The 24591-nt window shown below is 41.4% G+C and overlaps 4 protein-coding genes across 10 annotated transcripts; 2 read left to right on the top strand and 2 right to left on the bottom strand.

Annotated features, from left to right (window-relative positions):
- Positions 1-3415: 3415 nt before the first annotated feature.
- LOC105695121 (transmembrane protein 170A) lies at positions 3416-6293 on the top strand. 3 transcript variants are annotated; one of them, XM_012416432.2, is made up of 4 exons: positions 3416-3625; positions 3788-3995; positions 4850-4955; positions 5060-6293. In XM_012416432.2, the coding sequence occupies exons 2-4, from the start codon at positions 3896-3898 to the stop codon at positions 5253-5255; spliced, it is 402 nt and encodes a 133-aa protein (XP_012271855.1). In that variant the 5' UTR covers positions 3416-3625; positions 3788-3895; the 3' UTR covers positions 5256-6293. The 3 variants fall into 3 exon arrangements, with proteins under 3 accessions (XP_012271855.1, XP_012271856.1, XP_012271857.1); XM_012416434.2 differs by lacking the exon at positions 3416-3625 and adding an exon at positions 4119-4297 and having other exon boundaries at positions 3917-3995; XM_012416433.2 differs by lacking the exon at positions 3416-3625 and having other exon boundaries at positions 3867-4297.
- An 849-nt stretch (positions 6294-7142) lies between these two features.
- Positions 7143-14129, bottom strand: LOC105695120 (splicing factor 3B subunit 3). The gene is made up of 13 exons (XM_012416431.2): positions 14035-14129; positions 13243-13703; positions 12891-13063; positions 12311-12807; positions 12047-12212; positions 11651-11819; positions 10904-11055; positions 10488-10643; positions 9934-10225; positions 9063-9729; positions 8742-8858; positions 8275-8653; positions 7143-8189 (listed from the first exon to the last, which is right to left on the bottom strand). The coding sequence occupies exons 2-13, from the start codon at positions 13637-13639 to the stop codon at positions 7701-7703; spliced, it is 3654 nt and encodes a 1217-aa protein (XP_012271854.1). The 5' UTR covers positions 13640-13703; positions 14035-14129; the 3' UTR covers positions 7143-7700.
- A 420-nt stretch (positions 14130-14549) lies between these two features.
- On the top strand, positions 14550-16968 carry LOC105695103 (adenosine 3'-phospho 5'-phosphosulfate transporter 2). 2 transcript variants are annotated; one of them, XM_012416394.1, is made up of 6 exons: positions 14550-14592; positions 14679-14809; positions 15073-15209; positions 15364-15579; positions 15642-15998; positions 16074-16412. In XM_012416394.1, exons 2-6 carry the CDS (start codon positions 14779-14781, stop codon positions 16410-16412), a joined length of 1080 nt encoding a protein of 359 aa, XP_012271817.1. In that variant the 5' UTR covers positions 14550-14592; positions 14679-14778. The 2 variants fall into 2 exon arrangements, with proteins under 2 accessions (XP_012271817.1, XP_012271818.1); XM_012416395.1 differs by having other exon boundaries at positions 14570-14809; positions 16074-16968.
- Positions 16969-17159: 191 nt separating this feature from the next.
- LOC105695104 (putative RNA-binding protein Luc7-like 2) lies at positions 17160-24299 on the bottom strand. Of its 4 annotated transcripts, XM_012416398.2 has the most exons (6): positions 24147-24163; positions 23878-23972; positions 20998-23270; positions 20013-20111; positions 18736-19451; positions 17160-18459 (listed from the first exon to the last, which is right to left on the bottom strand). In XM_012416398.2, exons 3-6 carry the CDS (start codon positions 21094-21096, stop codon positions 18381-18383), a joined length of 993 nt encoding a protein of 330 aa, XP_012271821.1. In that variant the 5' UTR covers positions 21097-23270; positions 23878-23972; positions 24147-24163; the 3' UTR covers positions 17160-18380. The 4 variants fall into 4 exon arrangements, with proteins under 4 accessions (XP_012271821.1, XP_012271819.1, XP_012271823.1 ...); XM_012416396.2 differs by lacking the exon at positions 20998-23270 and having other exon boundaries at positions 24147-24299; XM_012416400.2 differs by lacking the exons at positions 20998-23270; positions 23878-23972; positions 24147-24163 and adding an exon at positions 23973-24064.
- Between the last annotated feature and the right edge of the window lie 292 nt (positions 24300-24591).

Genomic DNA, 24591 nt, shown 5'->3' with positions numbered 1-24591 from the left:
GGAGGAAAAGAGAGAGAGCCATACCGCGGGCAGGGCGCGCGACAAGGACGCGACGACGGGCGCCACTTGGATCGGGAGTTTGGGGGTCTGCAGTCATCAATTTTAATCTATGCGCAGCCCAAGGGGGATGAATTCGCCTCCACCCTGCGAGCCTCTTCCCGGAAACGTTTGTATTCATAAGGAAGCCGATGGGATGGATCGGCCCGTTAATTCCCGGGGAAAAAGGGGGCCAAAGGATCGCCGCGAAATTCTTCGGGATCCATTCCATCGATCCGTCATCGTCGTCAAGAGGAAGGAAATTCGGAATTAGTTTAAGGAAAAAAAAAAAAAATAATACCGTCCCGCGATTTCACCCTCCGATAGGGATATCGATTCGGGGCCATTTAAAAGCGGCCCTTCGAGTCCCGGTATCAACTGATCGGATCTTCGCCTGCGGNTCCCCCCGCGCGATGTTCGATCTCTCCCCCCGAGGTCAGTTATTAATCGCTTTCCGTTTCTTCCGGCCGTAGGATCCGGGTCGCCTCGTTTCTCCGTCCCCATCCTCGTTGCGGTTTTCCGCCGCGGTCAAACGTGCGGAAAAATAAATAACGGGGGCCCCTTCGCGGCTTGTCCGCGGTTTTCCGCGGACGCGGTCCAGGTCCTCGACCCTTCAAAGGGCGAGACAAGAGGGCTCGAGACTCGCACGCAAGTCGCCCCTCGAGGAAGGGTGCGGACCATTGTCGGGGCTAAATTGCCTCTAAAATCTTCAGGAGATTCCCCACCCGGCGTACCCTGACCCCTAACGAATTGACCCAAGGCAAATCGAGCCGACTCCGCGTCGACTCGTTCCCCGGAAAAAAAAAAGAAAAAAAATCGAAATTCAATTCCGAATAAATGTTGCATTCAATTCATTCGAGTTTGAGTACTCTCGGAATTGACGTGATATTACTTTGGTACTCGTTGCAAGGAAAAATCGAAATTCAACAATTCCTATTACATGTTGCATTCAATTCATTCGAGTTTGAGTACTCTCGGAATTGACGTGATATTACATGGGTACTCGTTACAAGGAAAAGCGAAATTCAGCAATTCCTATTACATGTTGCATTCAATTTATTTCAGTTTGAGTACTCTTGGAATTGGCGTCATATTACTTTGACACTCTTTGCGAGGAAAAATCGAAATTCCGCAATTCCGAATACATGTTGCATTCAATTTATTTGACTTTGAGTACTCTTGGAATTGACATGATATTACTTTGGTACTCGTTGCAAGGAAAAATCGAAATTCGGCAATTCCGAATACATGTTGCATTCAATTTATTCGAATTTGAGTACTCTTGGAATTGCCATGATATTACTTTGGCACTCGTTACACTTACTTATTCTTAAAACAACAGCCTTGCTATAACAATGCTTATATCACACCAATGAACATGTTATCATTCTGAATAAATGTTGCATCATTGTTCTTAAAACAATAGCCTTGCTATAACAATGCTTATATCACACCAATGAACATGTTATCATTCTGAATAAATGTTACATCATTGTTCTTAAAACAATAGCCTTGCTATAACAATGCTTATATATGCTTATATCACACCAATGAACATGTTATCATTCTGAATAAATATTGCATCATTGTTCTTAAAACAATAGCCGTGCTATAAAAATGCTTATATATGCTTATATCACACCAATGAACGTGTTATCATTCTGAATAAATGTTGCATCATTTTTATGATCGCAGCGATCTCGAAAAAAAAAAAGGAATGGACTTACTTTTTCTTAAAACAATAGCCTTGTTATAACAATGCTTATATATGCTTATATCACACCAATGAACATATTATAATTCTGAATAAATGTTGCCTCATTTTTATTATTGCGGCACACTGGAGGAGGGAGGGTCGAAGGAAGATAAGTAATGGACTTACTTGTTCTTAAAACAATAGCCTTCGTCATGGTGGCGGTCGAATCCTTGGTAGACGTCGAAGGTGCGATAACAGGAACCGGTGTCGAATTTAAGTTGCACTCGCGAAAATCTACGTAATAAAAATTCGGATACCGATTACGTCCGAGCACGATGCGGAACGACCGCCCTCTGAGACGGTCAGAGACAAAGTGAAGGCTCTTACCTTGAGTTAGGCCGAAGGTGCTCGAGATGTAAACAATGGAACGTTCGGAGTGAAATTGTTTTCCCTGCATACCACACAGTTGTAAGATAAGCTCCAGCCTCTACGCATATAACACAACATATAGCAGGACTGTAGAAAGAAAATATTACAACATTTTAGATAATAATATACATTTTTATCTAAAATTGTAATATGAACGTAAACGATCGTCAGAATTAAAAACTCATCTAAAAAATGTGCAAACGATGCGCACCAAATGACTTTCGAACATCAAATTTATAATTTTTAGATATGCAGATTATTTTTAGATCAGGTAGAAGGAAGATATTGCAAATTGTATATTTTTACCTACAATTGTAATGTCTCTACCTCGAGGGGAAAAAATGTCATTTGAACCAAAGAAATAATTCCTTATCAAGAAGGATAATTATCTGCCCGGAATAAATAGAAATAAATAGGATTGAACGATTCCTCGTAATTCTGATGATTTTTATTCAATTGAAATAATGATTCTACTATCTCCTTGGTTCAGTGAAAATTTTTCTTTTTTTAATTTCACCGTTGTTTATGTTCCTTGTGCGCCTATTTTAGGACTACATTTTTCTCGATCCAGTTTGCTGGATGTGTCCCGGATTATTCGGGAAAAAAAAGAAAATAATAAAAATAAAAATGGCGCGTTCAACGCGCGGGAAAAGTGCGCCGCCGTTTGTCGGCGACAAGCGATCGCGAGGAGCGTCCCGACGCGTTCCGGAGTGTCAGGTGCACCCTGGGGCGTCGATACGGAGACGCGTCTTTCGCAGACGCTTCCGCTCCGCCTCGTTACATAAGCGTCGTGGAGGAAAAACCGGCAGAAAAGGGGCCGGTTTAATTGGATTGGCCCGGCACAAAAGAAACCGTCCCGCCGATTGGCTGCCGGCACCGCGACGCGACTTTAGAGATCCTTTAAGCCTCACCTCGGAGTTACAGAGCGGCCCCGTCAGAAGTCTGCTAAAAAGCGACCGACAAGGAACACTTCTTCTTCCTCCGTGCCTTGACATTTGTAATTTAGACAGATTAATTTAGATTCTTGCCAAAGGTAGAGGGAATTAATGCAAAATGCCGCCACTAACGGCTCGCCTGGCCAAGCGATGGTGGTGCCATCTTGCGAAGAACCGTCCAAACTGTTCGCCAGATTACCACATGTGTCGAACGACAGTGGCGCCATCTCGCGCTGAAACGACCAATCTGTTCCCGAGTTTACTAGGTATGATAGGTTACCTGACGTAGCGTTGTCTGGTAAATGATTTCACTGATTCTGGATATACAAACTACCATCTGTCCGGCTTTCGTGGAATCCATTACGCCTCGGGTAGAAGACGCAGACCTGTGCAACGACGACCTATGATCGCTTATCAGGAATAAGAACGCGATGTGGCTGTCCTCGGTGATTACATCGCGATTTTTCGGATCCTTCGTAAGGTCGATTAACGATGCTAGCGTACCGTAATGGACCGATCAAAGTTCAAGGTATTTATGTTGTATTAAAGTTCCCTGTACCAAAGATTTTTTCTTCAAGAGGTTCTTGTCGATTGCTTTTACTTTATCTCATGTATATGATCATTATGTGGACGATTCGTTACTGGGAATAGCTTGAAGTCTGATAAGTTTAATCAACGATTGAATTTCCAGAGAATGGCTGCCAAGTTGCCGTAATGAGACTTCTCGGAAGCAATACATAACGGATGCCCAGACCGGTGGTCCGTGGCTTCCGTACCCCAGGAGGGTTGAGTTCAGGAGATGAATGGCGGACGATTAAATGGTGCAGCGTACCATCCGCAGTCAGGCCTCAGAAGTCTAAACGTCGGTGCCTTCTACATGCCGCTGGCTTCGTTCGCCGGTCTGTACCTTGCCCTTCGATGTCTGGCCTTGGTTAATCCCTGTGTCGTTTGTTTTTAACCTATGGTGTCGCATACAATGCTCGCTCTTAGAGGTTGCAACTTAGATCGTAACCACGTTACAGTCCTGACGAGACATTTCCGTCGACTATCTTCGACTCTCGATCCGCCCTGACTGGTGGATCTTTCGTCGCCCCTTCTCAAGATATTCATGTTGTCTAGCCATTTGTTCTTAAGTCGATGCAATCCTTTCCCTTTTGGCTCCCGAAAAGAGCAACGACCATGAGCCTGAGGTCATTTCCTGGTACGTAAATTTTCATTTATCGATTGCACGCTAAAGTAAAGTAGCGACTCGAGGAAGATTCCTACCGCATTATATTCTACATTTGAAGAAGACTGCTGAACACTGTGGAAGCCAGTAGAGCTTATCGAACGAAAGCATTTGGGAATTAGATGGATCTGCACGATACTTCCTTTCACAAGGAGACTTAGAATGCTTGCATGAACTTTGTCTTCATAATAGAATTACTAACTTGTAAACTTTATTGTATTAACATAATTTATAACATTTAAAATACGCATCACGATCGTGTTTTTCTTTAATACATACATACATACCCAAGGTAGCTTGCAAATAACCCGCAGATAATCATTTTTATAATATTAATGAATAACCAAATCTGAACTTACATCTAGCTTAGATAAACCTTTATTTAGTGTCTGAATTATTGAAAGGATAAAGGAAAAAATTAATTTCCCTGAATTCAAGAGTGCTGCCACCCATACAAGAGATTAGCTTAAGTGTGATAAAGAGCAGCGATGGTAACGAATACTAATAATATGTACATTATTGCAGAGATGTGGTATCAGATATTCCTGTGGGCGTTATTCTCATCGATATTTGTTCATACAATCGCTGCAGCAATTTGCTTTGCCACACTGCGAAAGCATAAATACGGAAAGTGAGTCATATACACACACATATATAATGGAAACCCCACAAATAAATAAAAAGCCAATTGATTCAATTTCTTTGCATGACCTGATACAAGCTATATCTTTTCAGATTCTTTCCCATTCTGATCCTCATAATGGGTGTGATAATGCCGTTGACATTTGGAGTGTTAAGTTCAGCTGTGATAGCATTTGTTTATCGTGCAACAGGTTATCAAATGCCACCTCTGTATGCTCTTTTATGGGGTATCGGACAGACAGTCATGGCAGCCTGCGTTGGATTTACTCGAATTCTGGCAACTCTTTAACTACGTCCCACTCACCATCCACAGAGATATGTAAAAATAATTATTTTACATTTACCTCGTCAGTCTTTTCCACGTCATTCTGTTCAAATACTTTTTTATCGATGTAAATTGTGAACTCATAAGCAATTGGAAATTTACTTTAGGTAGGAAATAATGCAATTGTCAATTTAATTATAATTAGCTCATCTCTGTCTACTGGAAGACGATAGTAGCCTTTTATTTAGTTTATGGTATATTGTACAAATGTATTTTGACATACTAGGATGTCAGATATCAACTTAGTGATTTTATATTGGATTCATTTATATGTATCTGTAAATTTGATTTGTCGGTTTGAATGTATTTCTGTAATTAAGTGAGAGGCCAACTCGAAGGTGATAGGGTGATATCAACGGATGTATGAAGACTGAACTAAGCGATTCTAGATATGGTCACTTTTTCCAGTTTTTCATCGGTGAATATCGTGGCAAATGATTTCGAAATCCTTTTGATATCAAGTGGTTGGCACAATAAAAAGTAGAAAGGTAAACCCGACAGCGGAAATGAAATTCTTTGACGACTTTCTACTAGACTGATTTAGAGATCGAACAAATCGAGAGACCGTTGACAGAAAAAGAACACAGTGCGAAACAAATAGTTGAATCATCCGAACAAATTCAATTAAGCGAAAGAATTTTTAGCCGTGCTTAAAAAATTGTATTAAATTTAAGCAAGACTTCGTCGTAATTTAATTAATAACCAATTTTGCAAGATGTTGTCCCACCACTCGATAACTCATAATTTTACAAGATTATTCCTTTCAATGTGTGCATGATCTCACTCATCGTAGCTAATAGATGTAATAATTCTGTACATAAACATCGCAGTTGCAAATCCGATTTAGTTGTATGGAATATGTTCTTCGTAGCTACGGTATTCTAGAGGAATACCTCAGCTTGTTAGCTCACCGATGTCTTTCATACAATTTCCTCTCCACGTCGTCACGACGGTCTCTGTAATCGTCGAACGTCGTATCTATTTTTTCCCTCTCTCTTTCTTTCGTAAAAAAACAGCACAAAATAACGGAAAGAACCCTAAATTTTCCCATACAAGGTCAATTTTCGAAAACACTCAATATCTTCCACGTTCAAATAGGACATTCGTGACACTCAACTTAACCTCACTTTACTCGTAGTTTAGATTTTTAATACTTTGTATATTTAATTATTTACGTTAACGAAACTGCGATCGACATCTCGTAATGATAAGCAAGTTAAATGTATTGTTGAATTAGCTAAGAACTTAGCCCCGCTTTCTGAAGCCAACTAGTTGTAAATGCTTCGTTATAAACATAATCTTGTACAGATTCGAAAAGGGAGCTACGTTACCAAAATTACCAATTACTATCTGAAAATGCTGCAGGCATTTCTTAGACTCTTCCCCTTTATAAGGCAGTGTGTAATCTACTTGTAAGTGTATATTTTTTAAATACAAATACAGGAATAGCGAGGTAGAGGGTAAGCAGTTAATGAAAAAAAAAATCCTTCGCAAGAGCCTCCAACTCATTCCTAAAAATTAATACGAATAAGTCTTGTACATATATTCCTGTAAACGTGTAAGATTGCTGTACAAATTTGTCACGCATATATTATGAACACCGAACAATTGTGGATATCGATACACATCCGATGTTATGCTTGATTAGAAATTGAAACGTAATTACTCAACAAATTATACATACCCAGTCTACGGTGTACTATATGCGTAATATTTGTTACCGAAGATTGCACATTAGAGAATTGTATCAAAGATTTTGTGCGAAATAAAATATTATTCACGATAAATAATTAGTCACCTTTCATGTACACATTACACCGCATGAGTACGTATAAAAAACAGTGAACAACGTTTAGAAAAGTCGAGGGTTTATTCGCCTGGAAAATTGCAGCAATAAATACAACGTAAACCTACTTACACGTAATCGGAACACACTATATACTACATGTTTTTTTCTCTCATGAAATATTCGTATTATTTATCACGTTCTTTTCAATACCAGAGTATCGGCGTTATCCGTGGTCCAGTGATAATAAAGTTGCAAGATGATTTAAATCCTAATCCTCCATCACTGATCTTAACATTTAATTACTCCAAATTTCGGGGATATAAATTAATACCTCCGGGGAATACAAGAGAATTGGATAACTCCCAGAACGCGAAAACAAGTCTTGTATAAGGCTAATCATGATATCCTGCTATTTACAATGACGACACGAATGTGCTCCTATGAAAAATTAAAAAAAAAAAACATGAAACACGATGATAGGACGCAATCGAGTGCGCGCGAGTTTCCCTCGTTCTGCAGTTTACAACAGTGAACATTGTGGATCCTCGGGTCCTCCGTTTCCCTTCGAACAAATTCCAGAGGTCCCATAGAAACGTTAAACAATTACGAGCGATGCCTCCTTAGAATGCATAACGCGTCCTGATATCTTCTAACTTCTTGGACACCTCCGAAGGGGTTCTCTCCAAGTCTCCGGATATACTCTTCTGCTTCGCCGGCTCGATGGAGTTGAACTGTTCGCACAGGTCACCGTCGATGACGTTCTTCACGGGATAATAGTAAGAACGGAAAGAAAGGTGATCCCTTCCACAGAGTGGAGGATGTTCCGAGCGCATGTGCATCTCAAGGTGCTGGAAGAAATCATGGTCCTCGTGGCTGGTAAATGGCACCAGGACTCCGACGGTTCCACTCAGGGTTGTGTAGACAAGACTCTCCGAGCCACCAGGTATCAGCGTAGCCTTCTGCAGGGACATCACAGTCTCTCCGATGTGGAAACAGGCTACGGTGTCAGCCTTTTGGCTGGCTCCGTTGAGCAGTCCTCGGTCCCAAAGAGCCTTGTTCCCAGTTGGATCCTCGTCCACGTCGTCGTTAATTCCACTGGCTAGCCTTATCTGATGACCCGGAAAGCCAAGGGAATTGATCAACTGATTTGTACAAAATATCTAACCGATAGATAATCACTAAACGGATAATTACCACAGCAATATTTCCAAATTTATCCGCGGTGGCAACCGTGTCGTAGTCCAGGACACAGGTCGTAGTGATCCACCTGGGGTGCGTGTCGTCCGCGAATACGATCAACTGGTTCTCCTGTCTCTTGTATCGGACAGCATAAACGGATTCCTGGACGTCGCTTACATAAATCCTCTGGCCAACCGCGTTTATAGACACCACGGCATTTGGGATGTGCTTATTCTCGCATTTCCTCAGCAATTTCTTCTTCCCCATGTCGTAGAGTCTCAACATCCTCCCCACGCCTACTAGAACGCGACCCTGATAGGGACAAATCGCTAAAGGCACCTCATCGAGTACCGTCTTGTGTATGAGCTCGATGCTTGTGCAGTCACCGTTGACTCTGCGAAGGAAATAAAATAGTTACAAGTCCCAAAGAGTCTTGATTATACCATTAGATAACAATTATTTAAACAATATTCTATAGTCACCTGTACGTATACAGAAATCCGCCGTTGCTAACTCTCGGATTAAGCTGACACTCCTTTGCCACGCCGACAATGAGGAATTGGCTGTCGCCATGATTGGCAAATCGCACCAGACTGAGACTGGAAAAATATTTTTAACCAAAATTAACACGTCGAATAATACAATCAATGGAGACACAGGTGATTGGTCAATGTCAGTATAGGTTTTGAATTAACATCAGTACTCAGAGTGGTGCATGATGTTTCATCATTTAATGTAAAGTGTTCTATCCAAGATTCTAAATTGTAAGAACAGTGTCGGAGCACTGAGAAAGAGAGACTTACCACAGAGCTGCATAGTTCTGTTCTAGTCGATGCACTTCCAAGGTCTGGCCAGTGGTGGGTCCGATGATCCTGATCAGCGAAGCCCACAAGCCAGGGCCAGCCCTAGGTGCACCGAACACTGCCTCGTTGGGCTCCTCCGAAAGGAAAGCCTCAGCCAGTTCCCTAGCTACTGCAGCCTCTTCCGCTCCTGCAGCCTCCTGCATTTCTTCTGCCATCTGCAGGCGCCTCTGCTGCTTCGTCTCTTCGGTGTAAGCGTTGTGCTCGGTCTCGATGACGACGAGATGCGCCGAGTCCGGGTGTATGGCGAATTTCCTCGGGGTGTACTCCAAGGGGAAGCTGACTTGATTGAAGACGGCTCCCAATTTCTCGAGGGCCAGAATCCTCAAGGCATTCGTGGAGATGGCCACGATGCCTTCGGGACACTGCTCCGAGCTGAAGCCCGAGGCGAACTCCAAACTTTCATAAGATAGCGGAGTTAGGTGGAAGCGATTCTGGTAGTAGTAGCTCAGCCAGGACCGACTCGACATCGCGAGCACTGCTTGGTTGCCTTGCATTTTAATCCTGAATAGTTTCACCGGTCGAGACCCCAAGTATCTGGTCCGGGTGTCGGCCAGGTCTCCTGAGATAGGATCTAATACTGTTCGCAGCAGAACTCCATTTTGCAGGCCTGTTAAATAAATACCAAATAGTCAATACCATCACCCGATGGAATCACTTTTATTAACATAGTTAAAGACAGTGTCAGAACTGCAGGAATATCGTCAGTTAATTATCAGGCCTGTGTTTGAATCATCATTTAAAATAGAGAGAAGTATTTTTATGTACCCTCGTTTACAATAAATGAAAAAGGTAAAATAATAGGACGTCTCACCAATATTCAGGTACAGGCTGGACTGCTGCGGTGCAGCATCTTCGTTGTTGTCAGAATCCTTTGCACCCATTTCTACGATGCAGAGACTCTCTGCAGCAGCTGGTAATGCCTGCATGCTCCTCGGTGCCAGACAGTCCGAAGGGTCCAACGAGATAATCCTGACTGTATTGTCTTGAAGACCAACAGCCAAGAACCAAGATCGCTGCTCTCCAACAGCTACATTCCCAAGGGCCATGCACATCACCTCCGAAGGCATCTTCTTCCTCTCGGTGTATTCATTTAGTTGACCGGTCTAGAAAATAATATTTCTATTACAGGATGAATAAATTTTGAAACAGTATTTCTTTTTTTACATTAATATAATTTGTTGCCTCTCGTTTCACTTCGACTGAAAATTAATATCAACCAAAGGCGACAAGAGTCATTCGCTATACGCATGAATTACCACTCCGAAAATCGATAAAGTATTCACAGAGTGAACAATCATGCGAATTTGGAATAGAAAAATAATTCCATTGTAATACTATTTTAATTAGGACATCAATGCAGCTTACAGGGTCCATCTCAAAGTAGACCAGTTCGCCTCCAGTTAGTGCTATCACAACCTGTCGCTGGTTGACGGCACACTTGACAATGGTCTTCTTTCCAGGAGCCTTCCATTCGTTGACTCTTTTGTCGGCTCGAATATGACGTATACCGTCAGGATAGACCTGAGAAAATAATAGAACAGTAAACAACCAGAACTCCGACACAGAAATTAAACTCATCGTAACAAATAATTTATCGAAGTAGAATTGTCGGAGTCGATATACCAGGAGTGCACAGACTTTATCCGAGCACTCCAACGATGCGTAAACTCTACGTTATTTTTGCACTGTTTAAGCGAACGATGCGCGGAGGACCAGGCACCGTAGATACCGCAGTGCATTCCTTAATTAATAAATGAGTCATACTTAGTGAATTTTCTCACCTGAACCAGAGCATCTTCTCCGAGGGCAGAACAGCTCAATGTCAGTGTCGTACCGAGGAATCCAGAGTCAGTTACCTCCTCGACGGTCTCACCAATACTAAGCACCAGAGTGGCATTGATGAAGGAGACTATGATGTACGCATCATATTCCTCTGCAACCGAAAATCAAAAACCTTCGTCCGAATTATATATTTAAAATAAAAGTAGAGACTGAAAAGCCTAGACAGGAGGTGGCTACAGTCTCCTGTCAATATCCGTCAGGTTGTGGGCTTTTGTATCCCACGTAGTGTAAGGTATCGGTTGAGCGATCTAGGAAGCTAGCCAGACTCTTCGATGGGACCGATCGAACCAATCTCTTACCTTTTACCGTTTCAGCAGCAGTCGATGGACCAGTAAGTCTGCGGGTAGCCTGAAAGAGAGAACTGGTGTTTGATAAAAGTGTATCAAGCCACCAGGTTTGTTATCATTTCCTTATGACAATTTTTTTTTTCGATGCCATCGTTGCTTCAGTGATGACTTTCAAAGCAAGAAATTTACCGTAGAGTACGAGATGAAAATTAAAATATGTTCTAGAAACCATGCATCGAAAACGCTCTTTGATCGCGTATAATTGTCAAGGAATTCGTGTGATATCATGCTTAAATTAAGCTCTTAGTGAAAAAAATAAATAAAAACTGAACTTCGATAAAGAAAGAGAATGGTAGCATTGCAAGCTATGTAAAATGATGGCTGTGACGATAAACTAACCATCCACTCTTCGTTTGACAGTCCACACAGCATTCGGGTTGCCAGGGAGTTCACTGACGGCCATTTCAGAGACTTCTAAACCATGTCGTAGAACTCGCAGCGTAGACCTAGGACCCCTACCACAAGTCATGTAAAGTTGCGGTGTATCTTCATTTGCCAAGTCAGCAACCTGTCAATTATAAATGACATCGCAGTGGTAAAACATATGTAATACAAAGGATATTATTTCACGTGTTAGAAAACTGTTATTCTTCGATTTCACTTTGAATCACACTAAAAAAAATGAGTCAAAGGCGACGAAGAATTATTTTCTTTTGCATCATTTCACAGAGGAAGGACGAGAGCAAGTCAGTCCCCTACTTGATGATGCAGATAATTAATCGATATTTAACTCACCTGACAAGTCATAATAGGTGATAAACTGTCCATTTCATCGACTAGCACCAAATTTCTTAGCGGTCTTGGGGCAAAGAAGAACGTATCGCCTTCCTCCAGTGGCATAGCTGAGCTAAACTCTGGTTCGTCGTCGTCATCACCAAGATGAGCAATTTGGTACAGATAACTGAAAGATGAATCAAAACCAACATTCAATATTTTCCATCCTATATTGGGCAATAAGAATCTGAAAAAAAATTCTACAAAGAAAAATCAAATACTTACTGGTTTCCAAACTCAGAGGCGACGAACAAGAAGCCAGTTTTCAATACGCACATGCTGGTAGCTACTGGTACTGTATCAAAGTACTTCAATTTGATTTCAGTGACCATATCTTCGTCGGTCTCTAGAGTAATCTTAAAAATGTCCCCTTGCTCAGTTTGTGCCAGGAAGAAGAACATACTTTTAGTCTTATGAGTAGCAGAGCATACGAATATCATTCCACGCTCTGGATCATCGAGATCATTTCTTCGCCTAGGGATAGGACAGCGGATGTCGTGCTGATCTCCTAAGTTCTTGTATGTCAAGTAATTCTCTGAACAGATCAAAACGCCACTAGGTCCATCATTACCTCCAGGTACCGAAACCAAAAAATTTGCATGCTCTTCCAAAGGTTCACTGTACTTCCTTACTACATGGTTGAGACCCAGGTCAAGTTCATAAAGAGTAAGTGTTTGCTGCGTTCTAACTGCTGCATCGCCAGTTGGATCACCGTCAGCTTCCTATTCAATGAATGAATGGTTTAATGAATTTTCATAAGCGATATTCATTCTGTTATATAAAAATAAATTGGGAGTATCTATACCTCGTAATCGATCTCAAGGCATGCAAACATTGGATTCTCAAAACCGACATCAACACCGACTGTATGATACACTAAAGTATTGCTCTTATGAGCTTCCAAAGGTGAAGAGATTGTAAGTCGAGCCTCGGGATCTCTGTTTAAAATATATACAAGTTTCTGCTTCTCAATGGCACCTGTAATTAAATACAATGCATTAAGGACTTTCTTTTACAAAGATTATTAATTGTTTCTTAATAATATATACCATCAGTTATAATCACTATTGTAATCAATGATATTCAGGTGAAACACGGAAAGTCATCATATGGTACATTTCCTACTTAAGGGATAAAAATTCAAATCAATTATTTACCAATCATGACTGCACGACCCTTGGGATCAATTGCTAGATATTGGCCAGGTACGATTCTTCTGCATCCACTTTTTCCAAAGGTTTCCTGGTGAACCTTCTCAAACATGTTTTTAGCAGGAATATATTCCAATATCACAATACGGCCCGAGTCTGATCCTACGACGATGTAATCTTTCGTTCCACCTGTGAGCCTAAAGGCCATCAGGGATCTTACTATTCCAAATACTTCGACGGCTAGAAGGGTATGAACTTTTCCTGTATTTGGATCTGGTCGTAGAAGCTCTAATGACTTCCCACGCGACACGAGGATTTCCTGCATCTTGCTACCAGAGAAATTTCCATGGACGGCATGTGTTATGCCCGTGGCACGCTGAAGCGTTAAATTATACAGATACATCTTGGCGGCTGTTGAACCTTTTCAACACACTTCAGCTATCTCCCAACTGAATTAAGCAGCCATTCTGAAAAAAAAAAGAAGAGTCCATTCTTCATACAATCCAAAATAGGGTTAGGGTTAAGTTCGAGTTTCCTACCTCTAAAAGTTGATTATTCCACCCAAATTACATTTCAAAATTATAGTATTGCACAGTCAGAGTTTAATTAAATATAAGCAATCTATAAAACGGTAATACTGGTTTGATATCGCACTTTCAAACCTGAGGAAAACACGCACGAGTAACAAGCTCAATGGATGCCAATATTTAGATTTAAATTATTACAAAATACCCCAGACAAAATGCCGAAAATATTTATTCTAGGTATTCTAAGGCAATGTATTAAATAATAATTCACCTTAACTGGCCGATTTAACGCAGAAAATCCGCCGATTGGTGCGGATATCACGACGTAACCGCAACGTATCCCTCCAGACGCCCGATCAAAGTGAGGACAAGATGGTGGTGGACTCACTGATCTCGAAACCGGAAACGGACGTGACGTTTTCGACGGGTCGATCGATACAAAGTACCGGTGATGGGAAGTGACGCCATATTGAATTTCTCAACTAATAAAAGGCTTTGTCGACCTATGAGTAATATTTGACACTTTTTAGGCCCGGTTCTACAATTCAGGTTAACCGAAGTTTAACTTTAACCGGCTTACAGCAGGTTTAAACGTGGGATTAGTAGAAGTTACTCGATACGTGATTGGTCATTTCCGTTGGACCCGCCACTCTCGGGAGGGGACTGACTTTAACTGTTTAGATCCGGTTCCACAATTCAAGTTAATCGGAGTTAAAGTAATCTACAGCAGGTTTAAACGTTGGATTAGTAAAAGCTTCTTGATACGTGATTGGTTATTTCCGTTGGAGCCACGCCGCTCAGGGGGACTGGCCTTAACTGTCAACACTTGGTATTTTAAACATTTCAATGTTCACTCGCCACAATACCGAAGAAATACGTGGCTAAGGTGTTCTAAATACTTATAATACTGTTTAGGATAAAGTATAACAAATGACTTACCAGTCGTTTCGCATTGTCGGTGAATTTTCGACGAAGATGGAGTAGAAGTGCCAGGAGTTCGGCTCCGAAGGGTAGAATGTCCCTCAAAGAAGTTTACGTGCCTGTCGGTACGAAAATATTTACTTGTTTTTATCATACAACAATAACTCTTTAAATCCTTATAAAATTGACATAATTTTATTACTATCGGTGCTTATGTTTTACCGTTCGCAATACATTTAAATACTTTTGCTACTGGTAGCGTAAGCTTATTAAACTTAGTAATTACCTTTGAGTACCTTTCTCATGCATTAACCCATGAAATTAAAAGATTGTAATTTCATTTGATTTACTCTGTCATTTGGCATTACACCTAATAATTTTTTAAAAGACGATCCCAGGAATGTCAAAAAGACCCAAGAAATTAAGTTATTCTGCTTTGACCTGACAAACTGTAGTACCAAGCTGCAGCTTTTTTGGTGCAGTTTTGGAGTATTCTGCTTGTTCTTGCTCTACGGATACCTGCAGGTACAAATTTATCCATTTAATTAACATTCAACATGTGAAATTACTTAGAAGCTTTTATCAATAGCTACTAATAATTAAATACAAATTTTCCCTCGGTAATGGTAATGGATCAAATATAATTACGTAGCACTGATTTAACATTAACTTTAATTAGGAATTGATATTCACGCTCGATGGATTTAGACCATTCGGATGGTACTTGACACTTATTCAATTTGGTTACTACACAGTCTTCGGATGGTTAGAATGTCTCTTCAGAGGAATAAGAAGAAGAATACCGATGGGTACTTATCTACTATTAGCAGTCCTCACGTTGGGTACGATGGGCTTTTCCAATTCGTCGCTTGGCTACCTTAATTATCCGACTCAGGTTAGTGGTTTTAATTTGTTCACTCCTCGAAAATGAAATAAATGAAATAAACTTCAACATAGGTAATATTCAAGTGCTGCAAACTTATTCCGGTGCTAATCGGCAGTATACTGATACAAAAAAAGAAGTACGGGGTACTAGATTTTATAGCTGCCAGCTTGATGTGCATCGGGCTGGTGCTCTTTACTTTGACAGATAGCATAATTTCCCCAAGGTTCGATCTAGTCGGAGTGATAATGATCAGCTGTGCCCTGCTTTGCGACGCACTCATTGGCAACTTACAAGAGAAGGCAATGCGCCAGTACAAGGCTGGAAATACAGAGGTCGTACTTTACTCCTACAGCATAGGATTTTTATACTTATTTATAATTCTCCTATTCACGGAGAATATAGTTAAGGGTGCAACATTTTGTGCCAAGGTAAGAAATATATGCTAGTACCGAGTTTAAGTCGTTCCTTGATATAGAGTATGTAATTGATAATTTTCTTTATAGCATCCCCTGGAGACATATGGCTATGGTCTCCTGTTTTCACTCTCCGGATACTTTGGTATCCAAATAGTGTTAACACTCGTCCAGTGCTGTGGAGCCTTCGTAGCTGCAACAGTAACTACATGTCGCAAAGCAGTGACCATTGTGATAAGTTTCGTGCTATTCTACAAGCCTTTTACTTGGCAATATTTGTGGTCAGGGCTGTTAGTAATTCTTGGAATATACATTAATGTCTACGGCAAACAACGTGCCAATGACAGAATCAATCTCCGACAGATTTGGATCGGCCTGAAGAAGTGCTGCGCATCGCAGAAAAGGATCCAACTTATGACTAATGTTTAGTCCCGATATCAGTGCATTTCTTATAAAGTTCCTACCTTCAGCTAATAGTATTCATTCTTCGGTGCAATAGTATGTTTTAAAGGATAGGCTTGTAACAATCCCGAAAGAATACCGTTCGTAGATTGAAAATCTGTTTACTATTTCAGTCAATTGATTTTGCATGAATATGAAGTCGAGGCTAAACACTTTTTAAAAGTTTTAAACAAATTCTGAGTAGCTGACGAATTGATTGACTAAGCAGTGTTCATACATTTTTCTCTTTAAATAAAATTTCAAGTTACTATACCCTGTCTAGTTGGAGTATCAATTATAAATTTATACATATCAATAATTAGTATACAATGCCATTATTTTTTAATTACACAGGGATAGCGTCGTCTTTTACATTTTTGATAAAGCCATTTTCAAAGCGACATAGACTATCTTAGAGATAAAAGTAGTTGGCAATCAATACGGATGTATATTAAAATCTAATCAGGCTCAACTATTTTGTAGTCTTGCACGAAGTTGCGGGAATAAATGATACATAAATATATTTATTTGCATCACTAAAAAATTGCGAGACTTCTAATAATAAAGGTATCCAATTTCACCTCCACCTAGGTCCTTCCATAAAAAGAAACCCTTTCAAATAACCAATCTTAAACATACTCGCTATCAATTCCAAACTAAATACAAACTATTTAAATAAATTCTTAATCTGTCCAACGATACTCCAAAACACTCCCTGACAAACCTCGCGACATGTAATGGTCTTGAAATACGCCTTTTATTAAGTATTCCTGGTACAGTCGTACAATATCTATAATTAACTAGACCTTACCATAAATATCGTAATGCAGTTGCTTCCAAAGGTAGATGAGGATCAAAAATTACACTTATTTACATCCGATATTAGCTTATCTTTCGTACGAGGGAAAGTTGGAATACGGATAATGATAATAAAAAACGGGGGAAGAAAGGAGAGAGAGAGAGAAAGAAAAACAATGACCGCAAGAAAAAAATACCCGAGCACTTTCGACTTTGATTAACAGTCGTGAGAAAATTTGGGCTTTCTCCTTATCATTTCCTTTTCTTTTCTTTTTTTTTTCCCCCAGCCCCGCCACTATAGTCAATTAATTGGAGACGTCTGTGTGCGGATAAGGATATCAAAGTAGACTTTTTTTTTTTCTTTCACACGATTCGATGCCAACGGGAAACAATCGACCTCGTTAAAATCGTTAAAACAGATGCAGTTAATTAGTCTCAGGACCGTTCTGATAATTAAATGCGCCCTCGGTCCTCGACACGTGCACACTCGTCCTATGAATATTCCTCGCACCGCTGGACGCACTTTAAAAATAATTTTCAATTCAATCCAAGACCCAAAGGGCAACGTAATATTTATATAAGAATATTTATATAAGAAATACTCGAATACAAACACGAGGAGAAATCGTATAACGTCCCTCAGGACTCGGTAATAGAAACGTCATTACTGCGCTCCGAATAGTGTCCTTCCCAGCAATAACTACCTCTACGTACTCATACGTACTCGCGTACGTATGTTAACAATGCAAAGGGTCAATCACCACCTGACAAAAAATATTGACAACACATTGATTTTCCAGAACTACCAGAGAAAGAAATATTAAACGTCGCGATTACAACCCGAAGGCGTTTGCGAATAGAGAATAGCTGAAATAACTACCGGATGTTCGCCTGTCCCGTGTGCGGTCGTTTCCGCCCCGGGTAAAAGGTCTAACAAAGTGTCGTGTAAATGTTAAAAAAAAAAAAAATTGTAATCGAGTATGCGACATGCGAGTGTCCTGTAACAATAGTGGATAGGCGCGTCAGTGCGAGGTACACACGACGAAACGAGTACCATGGAGGATAGTTTCCCCGTGCTTATCCATCGGCGAGTGTACGTGTCGATTGCCCGGGTGGCGGCGAACAGTCTGTGACCGACCTCGACAATGACTTTGTATTTTATCTCTTACGATCGGTTGATCCGCTGCGACGAGACCGAGATCTGCGACCACGGCTTCCGCTCCTGGAACGCCTGGACCTGCAACAAGGAATTAACTTGACAATAGACATCTTGGATACGTGACGCATAGACAGAGGAAAGAAAGCTTCCTCGACCAAAGAAAATACATTTCATTAATTCAAGGAATAATTTTACTCGACCCTAATAAATTCCAATGAAAAGGCTACAGCCTCTCCTCGGAATTACAACGATTGATTTAAGTTAAAGAGTAATTCCATCGATTTGTCAAGATATTTCTTCGGTCCGATGAATGTCTTTCCTTCCTCGGTGCACGACTCGATAACAACTGCGGACCTTTTCCCTCTGCTGCGGCTCCTTGACCTGGACCTCCTCCTGTCCCTGTCCCTGCGCTCTCTCTCCCGGTCCCTCTCCCTGTCCCTGTCCCTCTCCCGGTCCCTGTCTCTGTCCCTGTCCCTGTCCCGGTCCCGCTCCCTGTAGGTCCCGCTGCGGCTGCGGTCCCGGTCCCGATCTCGGTCCCTGTCCCTGTCCCTCTCTCTGTCCTCTCGCTCCCGGTCGCGCTGCCTGTCCCTGTCCATCAGCGACTCCCTCTTCTCCCTGCGCCGTTCCTCGACGGTCTTCTCGAGCTCGGCCAGCTTCTCCCGGATCTTGATGAAGCCCAGATGGAGCTTACCCCCGAAATGGTCGGCCAGCCGGCGGTCGTTGTCGTGGATCCCGAGGTAGGCGCTGCAGACCTCGCAAACCCGTAGCTTCTGTTGCTGGTAACTCGAGGCGGGCATGCTGTTGCGATACTCCTGCTCGGCCTCGTTCTTACGTTTGCGCAGCTCGTCGATCTCCCCCATAAGCTTCATCGACTCCTCGACGAAGCCCTCCTCGCCTAGCTGCTCGGCCTTGGCCAGCTTCTTACCGATCTCCTCGGCGAGCACGTGGACGTTATTTGCCTTGGCAGCGACCTCGGCACTCAGCTCCTCCTGCGTCTCCGCGAGTCGTTGTTTCGCCTGTTCCGTGCGCCGGTCGCAGTCCGCTATGAAGTTCTGCAAATGCTCCATGGCCTGTCAAAGACGGATTTCGATTATTAAGGTGGTGTCAAAGTGGCGTCGAAGAGGTTTCGTTTATAGAACTTTTCTCCCAACTCGGTTTACCGAATAGTTTGACACTTCACAACGTGAATAGGAAGACTATGAGGAAGGTCCTGAAAGTCATGAAATTTCAATTCCTTTCATATTTGTTTATAGGTATTTTAAAAATAGTTTTGAAGAAAATGAAATTTCGCGAGTTTCAGGACCTACCTTAGGGTCTCCATATTCACGTTTTAAAGTATGAAACGATTTGAGACACCCAGTTAGTAGAAAAGTTTTATGAACAATTCAGCTTTCGCACCCCCTTAAGCGAGGTATACGCAATATAAAAAAAGGAAAGGCATCGACTCATTTCATTCTATTTTCCCCCTTGATCCAACTCCCGGGATATTTCGCATTGTTTTTTATCGCACTGCGAAAAGAAAATGAGTTAAAAGGTAAAATAGGATTTCATCGTAGCAGGGCATATTTCTTTGAGTCAACTAACTTTTCTTTTTTTTTCTCTCTTTTTCTTCTCAGGTCAGAGATACTCACGTCGATGTCATAGAAGTGGTCCTTCTTCTTCTGGGCGGCCTCATAGTCAGCCCGGAGGGCCAAGTCGTGAATCTGGGGGCATTCTCCCAGGTCCATGCGCTGCGATTCACAAATCGTAGAAGAATTAGAGGATCTATGCACGGAGAGCCTAACAGCTTTTAAAAGCCCTGACCCTATGGTTAACGAGAGAGAGAGTGAGTTCCCCACCCCGAGAAAGCGTTTTTCACAAGGGTGGAAAAAGAATCCGAAGCTCGCCCCTCGAGCAGTCTCGCAATAGTTTAATATCCCTAATGATCTACACACATTGCAAAAAAAAAAAAAAATAACAAAGGTCCAAGAAGAGGAAAAGAAAGGAAATCAGATAAACGGTTAAGAGCTAAGTGGTCAAACTCAAACAATACAAAATGTAAAAAAAAAGAAGGAGAGAGAGAAAAAGAAGCTGCGTTCCACCGACAGCGAGAGAACTCCCGGAGACAATCGACAACTACCAGAGAGGACACAGGCTTCCAGAAATCCAAAAAGGACTCCTTAACTATATAAAAAAGGATTTAGAACAAAAAAGAAAAAAAAAATAGACAATGTCTTACATGAATTTGCATTCACTCCCTGCGCGTATTCCGCCCTCTTCCTCGATCTCTCTTTCTCTCGATACGTCGGTAATATATACAATAAACAATGTATGTATGTATATATTATACAAGTCCCCAGAGCCTGGTTCTCTCGACATTTCCTCCTTTTCCCGTAAAGATACCCGAAATATTCCTCACATAAACGACCTCCCTTCGCCGTTCTCTTTCCTCCACCTTGCCTCCCCCGTTATGAATATATATGTATATCGATATATACGCTCAGGATATATGTTCATATATATTGCACGAGACAACGGAGGCGTCCTGTCTCTTTAATTACTCCTATTTCTCATCTTCTCGCCTGACCTCACACTTTCTAATAGTTAGATTAGAGATTTGTTTGGTTTTTCACTTACAGAGCGGCAACACACCTCTCCGCCCGACACGACACAATGCGATGACAATCTGACGCTACAATCAGCATACACCTTAAGTTTTACATACACCATCATCATCACAATATGAGATATGTTGGTAGAGAGTTTCCGAATTAGATATTAAAGATTTTTCATTGTGACAACTTACGGCCTAGCTCGACACTTAGTCCCCTCTCCCTCGCGCCCTTTCTCGCTCTTTCCCTCCTCGTGATATCGTATATCATATCAAATATTGTACAGATTATAAATAGAGATATATATATGTATATGTATTGTGCCTTAAGGTCTTAGGGTATATGTATATATATATCGGATATGTATCAATAATACGTACACAAAACGCCGACGTGGTAAGCTTTTCGAAACGTCACTGGCCACTCGTCGATCTCGCATTAATTCTCGTCGCCTTTCTCGCTTACTCTCACTCGCTCCTTACGTTTCTTTTCTTTTTTCTTTTTTTTACTCTCGTCGTGCTCTCTTTCTCGGACCAGTCACAAATTGCCAAAATTCACTTCTCTCTTCTTTACTTTAGGGATCAAAGTGTAGCAAAGAGATGGAGGGGACTATCCACTGTTACGCTGCAAGGAGACGACCTGATGGCAATTAGTTTCCATTCTAAAATATTACTATTGTTTGTAAATATTAATATTGTTTTATAGATATTTAAGACACGAAAGTACGAGCTAAGGAAATGCTATAACATCGGTCTGCATGGATGGAGCAACAGTGATGCAGGGAAAGAGACATCCCTTTCAAATTTTACTCTCGGTGAACGTATCTGTCTATCTGATTGTTGCTATAAGAATAAAAAGAAAACAATTAATCCAGAATGTGGTAACCTTGCAGCGTAAGGGTAGCTTAGAATTAAACACAGTGGGATCGTTTTAATTTACTTGGCAGATCGGAACGAGAAGAGAGTACTTGGAAAGATGTCCCGAGAGGTTATTCGATGCATTCGAGTGGCATGCAAAGCAACTGAAAACACTTTTTGCCAAAAGGACAGGAGAAACGTAAGAGAGAATGAAAATTAAAGGAATCAGATATGCCGATTAGAAGTTACGTTGAAAATGAGACCGAATCTTCCGTGTACTTGTCAAATTATATAACAGCTACTTGTCTAGGTTATGTAACCGCAGCAAATCAAACAATCTAAATGGTGGTAACTTGCAACAAAATTGAATTGTGCCGAGGAATTACAGAAGTCGCAGCTATAAATGACAATATATGTCTATGTACAAATATTAGAAATTTCACGATAGCATTTATTTGAAAGTAAAAGGAAAATAGAAAGGAAACAATGACAGCGAAATTTGAAACCATTGGCAAGGGGTCAAATAAACCTAGTAGTTGTTTGTCGCTCTTTCGAGTGATTCTTGGCACTGATTTTCCTGAGACATAATTATGAGGTGTGAGCAAGTATTTATTATACACAATTTTCTACCGAACAGGATCCATTTAATTGTTACAGATTAATGTGAATTAACACTAAGGCGCCAAGAATCGATTCTTTTGGCAATTTGCGAATGCGAGTCTTACTTACGAATCGATGTTTCCTATTTTATTCCACAACCCACATGATCATCCCGGAATAGATAAGCTACAGTCCAGCACACATACTCACGGATCGACCCGGTCCTAAGAATCCCCAAGTGATCGGCGATCAATTGCAACGAATCGGTGAGAGCGACTCGATAAGGACGGTGTATTAAATTGATTTGTGTCAAGCGACGATGTCGTGACTCTACTCACCAAAAAGCGCGCTAGAACAGGCCTCTCGAGGGTCTGGGGAAAAAGAAATGAAATTTCTCCAGCCTTAGGTGGCAGGTCTCGATTCTCCGATCCAGAGAAAATATAACTTCTCTAATACAAAGTCTGGAAACATTTCACAGGTATCGCAGTAAGCGAACTCTTTAAGATGGCTCCAAGATGTAATACTGCAGCACTTGGAAACTATTCAAAGTCCCTGCATTAGAAAATTATTACTTTCCATGTGAGATCGCAGAGAATCGGAACGATCGGCACCTAGGGTTTTTCGCTTGGGTGACATGTCATAGAATTAACAAGGTAGATCTGGTTAATGGTAGTAAATACGTACGTCCATTTCGTGGCTCACTCAGTACTTACAGTAACACGCGCAATGCGAGAGCGACAAGTACAGTACGTACGACATTACGATTGGACAATATTCGCAACGCTATCTGTACAGCGGATCGGATCGGTAATGCGTTTTTGGACGCTCTCTGGAAATAGAACTGCAGTCGCAACGGTATTAGTGAATTTTTATACGACCTCGGCACCCATTTCTTTTTTTCCCAACTCTCGAGGTAATCCTCGCCAAGGGAAAACATTCATTAGGTTCTAAAGAACCTAGGAATTCGCACGTAACAGTTCTTGTTAACAAAAAAAAAAAATACAAATATGAGCACCCTGTGGCAAAATATTCACGACTATCTCAAAAGTACTTGAAAAAAATCCTCACTGATCGAGATCAATTTCATGCCTATCGCACGCGATTTAAATTTAAATGCCTCGTTATCAGCCAGGTTGACAAGATAACCTATTCTACGTATCGATTCTTACCAATTTTAATTCCCAAAGCAAGAAACAAATGTGTGTGTTTGCGTAAACAAAATAGCTACTACGATTCAAACTCTCCGAGCTCTAAAAACTATCCCCCTTTCGAGTCAAAGGAGACCGGAAGCTCGTAAATTATTTGATCCAACACAGCACAATTGTAAAGGCTTGAAACTCCGGCCGAACCGAATAAATGCGACGTCGGTTTCGTTATTCCAGATAGAAATGCTGGTGCCCAGGGTGCGTCATTTTTAAACGAATAATCGGCCTGCGGGTTATACTCACCGTCGACGATAGGATCTCGTGCGGACAGCAGGCCAGCAGGAAGCTCTTGCAGACTTTCGGGTCGGAGTATTTCACTTGAAATTTGTTATTCTCACCTGGAATTAGTCAGTGAAAGCACGTGAGTGGAATATTTCGACATTTTCGAGGCGACGCGGGTCGATACAAGTTTTCGGCCGCCATCTTGTTGGCACCATTAAACGCCAAGGAAAGCCAACGCGGATGACGCCGTCGATCGCAAATATCGATATATCCTATCGCAAATAAATTACCGTTTCGTCCTGTTCCCATCAGCTGATCGAGCATAGCTCGCATTTGGTCGTGGGCCGTCATTGTCCTTGGAAGACCGCGCCAATAGGCAGCAAACCACCCTCGAACGCAGCACGGCTCGCGCACAACCTCTCCTCTGCTGGGTCGTTCTTGACTGTCGTCGTCATAGACAAGAGATACTTATAGACTGCTGACTCTCCTACCCCCTCCTCCAAATTTTCCAGTAGTTCCGGAGTAAATCACCGCAGCGCTAGTGAGCGCGGGGTATTCAAAACCTTTTATTTTTTCCAAATTACATTATTTTTTACTTAAATTTCTTGTGGCTTTCGAGAATAACCCGCGTCCATTGTCGCCAAAGAACCAACATTTCCGGAACGTCGGCCTTATGAAAATTCAGTAGATTCGATGGCAGTAAGCAGGCCCTGATCAATTCTCTAATTAAATCAG

The sequence above is a fragment of the Orussus abietinus genome, unplaced genomic scaffold, assembly GCF_000612105.2.
Source record: "Orussus abietinus isolate OABI.00-Male unplaced genomic scaffold, Oabi_2.0 scaffold35, whole genome shotgun sequence".
NCBI lineage: Eukaryota > Metazoa > Arthropoda > Insecta > Hymenoptera > Orussidae > Orussus > Orussus abietinus.
This window is presented reverse-complemented; position numbering and strand designations above follow the sequence as displayed.